We start from the raw sequence: 9023 nt of genomic DNA on the forward strand, positions 1-9023 counted from the left end.
AAAGTGAAAGTAAAATGCGCACACGGCTTTTACAAGCTATTTAAACGCTAAGGAAAGTGAGGAAAAGGGAACGCCCCCGCGATGATACCGGTATTACTGGTGTTGTCACACGTCGATTAACCGGTGGGAAAATTTCCTCACCGTCACAACCCTAGAATCAGGCAGGTCTGGTCATATTGGTTGGGTTAGCGAAGAGATGTATTTGTTTGTGTTCTTTACCAATGGCAAATATATGTTCTGTCTGTTCTCTGTTGCAGGTGTGTGCTGAGTGTTTTTGCTGTGGCAGAGGACATTTCTTCTGCATGTGTCCTTTATTTAAGGGTCTCTCCAGTTTCTGCCGCCTGTGGTGCCTGTAATGGGCCAGAAGTCCCAAAGAGCACAAGCATTATTTTATTTTTAATCAGAGTTTTTACCCTCTGGTCTCTGCTACACTCAGGTAAGCCTTTTCATAATTAGTCACATTTTAGCTTCTTTACAGTCATAATGATAATACAAAACTCATAGATGAGCAAACTAGTGCTGGGCGGTATACCGGTTCATACCGAATAATAAGTTTATTTTTGTTATGATATGAATTTTTTAAATACCACAATACCGGTGTATGTCGCTTAAACAACGTTCGGAACGCGACACTGTTTGAAAGGGGTTCCTTTGTATTAAAAGGGGTCGTGTTTAGTCACTGTTTAGTGTGGTATTTTTTGACAATATTCACTCATCATGACAGTAAAATAGGGCATTCTAAATCTATATACTGCAGTATTTCCTCTCTGAATCAGTAGAAAATATGGTTAACACCCGGTCATGCATGAAAAAAAAATACCGTCATGTACTGTGAAACCGGTATAATTTTGAAAAAAAACGTGATATAAATTTTTGGTCATACCGCCCAGCACTAGAGCAAACCTAATTTTGTTTTCAGTTCATGCATCTGAAAACCGTTCCCCTCCCATTTATTCATTCCTCAGCAGCACCATGTTTTGGAAGTTTGATCTGCACACGACATCCCACATCGACACACTCCTGGAAAAGGATGACGTTACACTGACAGAGGTGATGGATGAGGAGGATGTCTTACAGGAGTGCAAGTCTCAGAACCACAAGCTCGTGGACTTCCTGGTGAGGCCACAGTGCATGGAGGATCTCGTGGGCTACATCACTCAGGAGCCCAATGATGATGTGGAGGAGAAGATCAAATATAAGTAAGAATAACATTTGATGCTTGCTCGACAAAAACATTTGTTCTAAAAATTGCTGTGCTAAGCTTCTTCATGACTGTTTGTTGACTTATGTTGAATGTCTTGTTTGAGGTCCGTTAAATGGATGGGTTGCTTGTTTTTTTATTTAAAGGTATCCCAACATATCCTGTGAACTCCTGACCTCAGATGTTAGCCAGATCAATGACATGCTGGGTGAAGATGAAAATTTACTGATGAAACTCTACAGCTTCCTACAGAATGAGCCTCCCCTCAATCCGCTGCTGGCCAGTTTCTTCAGCAAGGTCCTGAGCATCCTCATTGGGAGGAAACCAGAGCAGGTATGTGATCAGACATACTGGTTCGTATTCATATGGATGCAAAAAGGTGAACTAAATCTCCTTCCTGCATCTAGATCGTGGAGTTCCTCAGGAAGAGGGAAGACTTTGTGGATCTGATGATCAAGCACATAGGGACCTCGGCCATTATGGACCTCCTGCTCAGGATGCTCACCTGCATCGAGCCACAGCAGCTTAGACAAGATGTATTAAATGTGAGTTTTCATACTTACAAGAAAGGTTTTCATGTTTTGTTGGGGTAAAAAGCAGTTTGGTTTTGTGCATGCACAATTTTTCGTTATGTAGATATGGATGTTTTTCATTTGAATACAGCAGGAAATTCATCACGGATTAGTCATTTAATCCACTCACTGTCATCGTAATACCACCTCACAGTTTCCTCTTCATCTGTTCTTCTGCAGTGGCTAAATGAAGAGAAAGTCATACAGCGGCTGGTTGACATGGTGCAACCATCACAAGATGAGGATGTACGTGAAGTCCAATAAAGAAATTTAATACATACAAAAAAAAAAAATCATTTATTTTTCAAAGTTGCAGGGTAAAAAAACATGCAATTGCAGCATGTTTCTTTTTTTCCTTCAATTTTTACATTGTAAAATGAAATGGAAAAAAGTTAATTTGATTTTAAAAAAGAAAATATATATTATAAATAATTATTTTAATTCGTTTGTTTTTCTTTTAAATATAATACATTTATAAATGTTAAATTTTTGGCCCTTCATATTCAAAGATTTGGGCAACTCTGATCTAAATAAATTATAATAGTAATCTAGTAATTTCTTTTCATTTTTATTTATTTTTATGGTGAAATGTTGGGTTTGAAAATTAAAAAAAAAAAAAACTGCATGTCTGACCAGCCCTTATTGTTGAGTTCTGATGACCCATCCCTACTTGCTAGCTATGTAACAATAAATGCTTGTTCCCTCCACACAGAGACACTCAAATGCGTCCCAGTCGCTCTGTGAGATCATTCGGCTGAGCAGAGATCAAATGTTCCAGGTGCAGGGCTGCTCGGAGCCTGACCCTCTGCTGGCCACACTGGAGAAGTGAGTTTGTCCATGTCAATAAAATTCTTTCTAGTGACTTTAGAGAGCGGCATTTTTGAAGGGATTAAGATCTAGTTTCAGGTACGCTAATGCTGTAGTACTGAATGGACTGTTTGTCTGCCTATTTAGACAAGAGACAGTAGAGCAGTTGCTGTCAAACATCTTCATCAAAGAGAAGAACGATTCTGCCGTAGTCAGTGTGATCCAGATTCTTCTAACCCTATTTGAGACACGGAGACCAGCGTAAGTGCATTTTATTATTTATTCGGTCTTCTTGGGTCTTTGTTCATATCTGAATATCATCCTTGGTTTTTCCTTTCAGGTTTGAAGGCCATCTGGAGATTTGTCCCCCTGGAATGAACCATCCTTCATTCTCTGTCAATCAGAGTATCCTAGATGCCGTCAGACCCAGGCTGAAAGATTTTCACCAGCTTTTGCTCGAGCCCCCAAAGGTGAAAACATTGTGAATGTCTGTTGGCTAAACTTTGGCACTTTATATCAGCTGACCTCACTTAGACTGTAATCTCCAAATTCTTAATTACATTTACCTTTGGACAACAACAACACTTTGTACCTGTACAAATATAACCTGGCAGAATCTTGCCCTTTTAAATAAAAGCTTGGCTTGCTCACACAGCCATATATGTTGGATTAATATTGTTTTTATAGTTGTTTGTAGTTGTTATATGCTATTTAGTCATATAGTTGGTGTTAGAGTTGTAGTTTTAGTATTTCTTGTAAGTTAAATCAACATCCAGGCTCATCTTTGCCGTTTCATTAATCTAATATTTTTTAACAATTTATTAGAAAACTGTCTTGAATACCACATGGGGAGTGTTGGATCCACCAGTGGGAAATACTCGTCTAAATGTGGTGCGATTAGTGACCAGCCTTCTTCAGACCAACACGCATATCATCAACCAGGAGCTCATTGCCCTCAACACATTGGGAGTCATACTAGTGAGTGATTGAGATGCAATTAAGAGTTCTGGGATGTCCATTTGCTAAAAAAAAAAAAGTATTTTGTGCTCACTGAGGCTATTTGATGACAAATAAAAAAATATAATTGTTAAATATTATTACAATTTAAAATATATTAAAATAGATAAGTTAGTTTAAAGTGTAATTTATTCTTGTGATGGCAAAGCTGAATTTTCAGCAGCCAATACTCCAGTCTTCAGTGTCATTGTTTGTAAAATTATAAATTCCTTTACTGTCTTTTTCAATCAATTTAATGCAATTTAATGTTTACTGAAAAAAACTATTAATTTTCATCATCTCGCTGACACAGATTTTGAATGGTAATGTAGTCCGCTGCCATGAGTTATACTAACTATATAGATGTTTTTGTAATTAGTCACACTGAAACTTCAGAAGCTCATTACATTTTGGAACAAACCTATTGTCAAAAGATGTAGTTAAGAAAGGATGTTTGTATAATACAATCTGTGCTTGAATGCCATAAATGTTCTAAAATAAACAATTTGTCTCTTTTGTCTAAAGGACATGTACTTCAAATACTTATGGAATAATTTCCTACACACGCAAGTAGAAATCTGTACGGCGATGATCTTAGCGATGCCTTCAACCCAAAGTGAATCTCCTGAAATCAACAGAGACCAAGAAGACCAAGAGCCCATAAGAGAAAACATCCTTATTAAACATGTGAGTTTATCATCCCTTCCACTCACTCGCTTTTTGAAACACAAGCTGTTTGCTTCACAAATCAAAGTTTAATGTGTTCTTCTCTATTCTGACCCACAGCTCTTTCAGAAGTGCCAGTTAATACAAAGAATTCTTGATGCCTGGGGATCAAATGAGAAGGAGCAGTGAGTAACTAATAAATCTGATCGCTTACGTGTGAAGAAGAGGAACCATCCTGTATACACATCTGTGACACTGTGGTTGTGTCTGGAGAGGTCTTTGCTAAATCCTTCATCTCTCTTTCCTCAGGGCCGAGGGTGGGCGGCGGAGAGGTTACATGGGTCACCTGACCAGAATAGCAAACTCTATAGTCCACAACAGTGACAAAGGCCCCAATGGGGCACAAATTCAGCAGCTCATCTCAGGTTAAATGCATATACTTTTTTATTTTTTATTTCAGACTATTTTCAAAGCCATTTCCACTTACATTTGCTCACTTGCAGAGCTTCCAGAGGAGGATAGGGAACGATGGGAGGCATTTACTTCAGGACAGCTAGCAGATATAAACAAGAAAAACACTGTTGACTTAGTAAGTGGGCTCTGTTTTATTTTCTCGCTTCTGAAACTTTTGCTTTTGTTTTATAATGCTTATAAAAATATATTTGACTACCCCCCCCATTCTCAGGTTAACACACACCACATACACACATCCAGCGATGATGAGGTAGATTTTAAAGACAGCGGGTTTCATCAGGACTCCTCCATACAGCAAGTAAGTCTGTGCCTGGATGAGCTCACAAAAGCTGCTATTAATTGTAATATCTTAATTCTTATGTTAATGGTACTGCTAAATATACATATTTTAATAAATCTATTTCTGTTTAAACTGTTAATGCATTTATAATTGTTTTAGTCCTGTAAGTGCTTTTTGATGCAAGACGCTTAACTGCTATCAGCTGTTTTGAAATGAAGCTACTTTGTAGTGTATATATATCATTATCGTTGGTCCTGGGTTTGCCAGGCCTTTTCTGATTATCAGATGCAACAAATGACGTCCAATTTTATTGAGCAGTTTGGCTTCAATGACGAAGAGTTTGCCGATCAGGATGATGTCGGGGAGTAAGTACCTATCGTGCATGATGCTTTTCAGATTTACCGCCATTTTTGCTGCTAACAAATCAATTGGGAGGGTTTAGCGTTATGCGTGGGGGCTTTGGATTCTTTTTTTTTTAGGGTTATGTTGCTTTTCAATGAACTCACAAAGCCTGTTTTGGGGGGTTGTGTGTGTTAAATCATGGATCATACAGTGTAGATTACTTCTGATCACATAAATGTCTCTGTTCTGATTATCCATGTGTCCTGAATAGATTGGTGTGGTGTACATGGTGACCTTCAGTAATGCTGTGGGTGATGGGTGCTGCTCATTGTCTTAAGGGCTTAACTAAACTAAAATCTGTTCTTTTTTTAACCTTGCAGTATTCCCTTTGATAGAATATCAGACATCAATTTTTCCTTGAATACAAATGAAAGTGTAAGTATATGAGATATTTAATCAAATTAATGTGGATTATTAGCTGAATTTCTTGAAAAGCTTATGATGTTTTCATTGTTCCTACTGTGCTTATAGGCGAACATGGCACTCTTTGAGGCCTGCTGTAAGGAAAAGATCCAGCAGTTTGAGGACGCCGGATCGGATGAGGAAGATATCTGGGATGAGAAGGACGTCACATTCGCACCGGAAGCTCAGAGATGTCCCAGGTATTGTAATCCTTGGAACTCATCGAAAAGGGTTTTTCATCATGCCAGAGTTTTGATTCTCCACGGCTTTCTTCCTATGCAGGAGCTCAGGAAGTACAGATAGCGAGGAGAGTACAGACTCTGAGGAGGAGGATGGGAAGCGAGACCCATTCGAATCCACCAACGCCACCTCTGAAGACAGAATGGAAGTGGACTCTGGGGATGGTGAGAATAGAAATGATCAGCTGCCGTATCTATCGCCGTTTAGTCTTCAGCTGAAGGTCAAGGATCACACATCCTTGCTCTGTGTCTTGCTTTGTTTCAGGACCGGTATGGATGGCAAATTTTGATGACATGCCTATGGACACGGGCAGCTCCACGGCTCCCAGCGCACCTGTCTCAACCTCACCGGCTGCAGTGCCCGAACCTGCGGGCTGGAACTCTCCAAACACCGCTGCAGATGCAGAGAGGAGTTGGGCTGACTTCTCCAGCTTCACACCCGTCGGGTACATTCACATGATGCGCGAGTGCGTGTTTAAAATGCACTGATTGTTGTGCTTAAACACAAAACCTGTACGGTCATGTAAACGGTCAAGTGTCCATATTTTTTTTTTTGCATTATAAACAGTGAAAAGAATTTGGATATTTAACAGTCTTGTACATTGATTGTAAATGGCTTTCTTTTCTCCCCTCTCTCTCTCTCTCTCTCTCTCTCTCTCTCTCTCCATAAATAGAAAATATAGAATTAATTGTGTATAAGACAAACACACACACATTGCATTTATTATAATAGGCTTGTTTTAAGTTCACTTAAAGTGTATTTTTCAAAATATTTGTATTAAATAAAAATTGTCACACATTTTACTGTAATGTTAACTAGCTATATTTTCTCATTTAAAAATCTGTTTAATAGATGAATTAGTATCAGTAAAAGTAAAAAAGTAAAGTGGAAAATTCATTAGATGTTAATTTTATTTAGCCCCAAGGATCCTTTGAGGAGCAATTCCCCTGTAGCCATGGAGACCAGCATAGAAACAGTGGACCCTCTGGGAGTCAACGTGCCCATGCAGCAAGAAAGTAAGAATAGACCCTCTTACTATTCCTTCTGTCTATTTGTCAACACGCAGTGCTTAGAATAAAACAATCATGTTGTTTAGACACAGAGGAGTGGCTTCCCAATGAGACCACCCCGACTTCCCCTAGAGGGAATGTAGGGGATGGCTTGAACCCCGAGGAAGAGCCTGCCAGTGACCGCATCACAGAAACGGTCACCAACGGCTCTATGAAGGAGACGGTCAGCCTTACTGTAGACGCCAAAACTGAAACTGCTGTTTTCAAGAGGTGAGTCCTGCAGGTTTCACACACAGTGCCTCGCATCACTTCCTCTTCTCCCCTTTTGAGACACAAGCTTCACTTCACTCTGCATGTAGACCTGATCTTTCCTTGTCACGTATCCTCCTCCTCTTCCTCCTGCACCTAGAGCCAGCCAGGCCCTGACCGCCCACCGTGTCTCTTTTTATCGGGGGCTGTTAAGATGCAGAGCTTTGTAACATCTGTTTTGTCTGTTTGAGAGCACAAAAAAAGAACAATCTGTCCTTCTTGAACTGCAACTCTTACAACATGAGCTTCCTCTCTCTCTTTGGCGTGCGTGTGGCTTCAGAGTGTTGAAATCGTATCGGTATGTACAGCCAATCAGGGGGCGTGTCTTGTTTAGTTTGGTTTTCCCCATGTCAGCCACTGCATTTTGATTTGTAACCATGTTTTGTTTGTTCGTATGTTTGTTTGTTTTCTTTTAAACTGTAATGTATCCATCACCATTTGCATGTTAATATCAGATGTACTGGATGTTAACAGCATGTAATGCCCCATGGATCCTTAAATGTAGCTCATTCTGATCCCAAAAGTTTTAAGCCCATATGTTTCCCAGTCTTTCCAACACCGAAGGTGAAGATTTATGGATCCCTTCTCATCCTCTGCTGCGGTTTGGTCCCATGGCTCTTTCACAGGGCTAAATGACTTTAGTGCGAGCTGGCCCTTTTAAACCCGGGCTGTGTGAGAACTCTAAATTGTGTAAATCAGTCTGATAAAGGAGGATGCATCTCTGTAGACCTTCCCTGGTGGAAAAATCCACCATGTTCTTCCTGGCATGAGACTTTAGAGGAGGTTATAATTAATTAAATGGCTGTTTGGCCTGATGCCACCCTAAAGGTAAAGATGGCTGACATGTGATCACTTTGTAAAATTTATACCATCATTTCACACTCACATACTAAACAAGCTCCTCGTCTAATAAACCAGTTGTTGTGTGGTTCATTCTCTCCCGTCTCTGTACGTCGTTATGCTCGCATCTTACTTGTCCACCAATCCCCATTTCAGAACATTTTCCGTTTTGCCCCATTGCTAATAATGTGGTCCGTTCCATTCTGCATGTTTGTCCAGGGATTTAAAATGGGGGTTTTGTTCTTTAAAGGAGTGTCAGTGAGCACTCTTTAAAACGCTGTCCTCTCTGATCGTCCTGTAGCGAAGAAGAGAAACGATATACCTCTGATGACGCATCTGCAAAGTTGTTTGTTGCAGAGAGTGTGGAAGTGGAGAAAAGCAGTTGTCCTCCTAGCAACTGTCAGAAACCAGGGTAAGAGTCTTTTATTTATTAAGTCAAAGTATTAATAAAATAAATCTTGTTGATGGATGAATATATTTGTTTAAATATTTAAATTATATAGTACATATTGTATATGTATAATACTTTACTTAATTTCAGATATCGTGCAGATATAGTCTAAATACTGAAAATTCATCACCGCTGTAATTTTAAAATGTTTCTATTTCTTTTGTGTGTAGGGAAACTATTTTTTTCCCTGAGGATGCGTCCGAAGCCAAGTGAGTTCTGTGCCCTCCACCTTTTCCCATTTCCTCTAGTTTTGTGTTGCATGTGTTGCATATCAAGCCCCTCCCCTTTTCTCAACTAGATCAGAGCAGTGCACGGCCAACCCCGAGGCAGCAGTGAACGGTCCGGCATGATGAGAGTAGCGTTGTCAGTCAGC

General features: G+C 39.7%; 1 protein-coding gene across 7 annotated transcripts in view; it reads left to right on the plus strand.

Annotated features, from left to right (window-relative positions):
- LOC107701729 (serine/threonine-protein phosphatase 6 regulatory subunit 3-like) overlaps nucleotides 1-9023 on the plus strand; it is a 25855-nt gene that overhangs the window by 13019 nt on the left and 3813 nt on the right. For 2 of the 7 annotated variants that reach the window (XM_016503826.1, XM_016503816.1), the window contains exons 2-24: nucleotides 258-436; nucleotides 966-1199; nucleotides 1348-1534; nucleotides 1609-1746; nucleotides 1954-2019; nucleotides 2486-2598; nucleotides 2728-2841; nucleotides 2921-3050; nucleotides 3406-3558; nucleotides 4102-4263; nucleotides 4363-4427; nucleotides 4552-4667; nucleotides 4746-4831; nucleotides 4928-5014; nucleotides 5264-5361; nucleotides 5719-5773; nucleotides 5870-6000; nucleotides 6083-6204; nucleotides 6305-6485; nucleotides 6959-7056; nucleotides 7137-7320; nucleotides 7640-7657; nucleotides 8501-8611. In XM_016503826.1, coding sequence (XP_016359312.1) covers nucleotides 973-1199; nucleotides 1348-1534; nucleotides 1609-1746; nucleotides 1954-2019; nucleotides 2486-2598; nucleotides 2728-2841; nucleotides 2921-3050; nucleotides 3406-3558; nucleotides 4102-4263; nucleotides 4363-4427; nucleotides 4552-4667; nucleotides 4746-4831; nucleotides 4928-5014; nucleotides 5264-5361; nucleotides 5719-5773; nucleotides 5870-6000; nucleotides 6083-6204; nucleotides 6305-6485; nucleotides 6959-7056; nucleotides 7137-7320; nucleotides 7640-7657; nucleotides 8501-8611 — 2642 coding nt within the window. In that variant the 5' untranslated portion in view covers nucleotides 258-436; nucleotides 966-972. The remainder of the gene's footprint in view (nucleotides 1-257; nucleotides 437-965; nucleotides 1200-1347; nucleotides 1535-1608; nucleotides 1747-1953; nucleotides 2020-2485; nucleotides 2599-2727; nucleotides 2842-2920; nucleotides 3051-3405; nucleotides 3559-4101; nucleotides 4264-4362; nucleotides 4428-4551; nucleotides 4668-4745; nucleotides 4832-4927; nucleotides 5015-5263; nucleotides 5362-5718; nucleotides 5774-5869; nucleotides 6001-6082; nucleotides 6205-6304; nucleotides 6486-6958; nucleotides 7057-7136; nucleotides 7321-7639; nucleotides 7658-8500; nucleotides 8612-9023) is intronic. The other 5 variants (XM_016503852.1, XM_016503861.1, XM_016503835.1 and 2 more) reach the window with 5 other exon arrangements.

The sequence above is a fragment of the Sinocyclocheilus anshuiensis genome, unplaced genomic scaffold (assembly GCF_001515605.1).
Source record: "Sinocyclocheilus anshuiensis isolate Anshui unplaced genomic scaffold, SAMN03320099.WGS_v1.1 scaffold729, whole genome shotgun sequence".
NCBI classification, from domain to species: Eukaryota; Metazoa; Chordata; class Actinopteri; order Cypriniformes; family Cyprinidae; genus Sinocyclocheilus; species Sinocyclocheilus anshuiensis.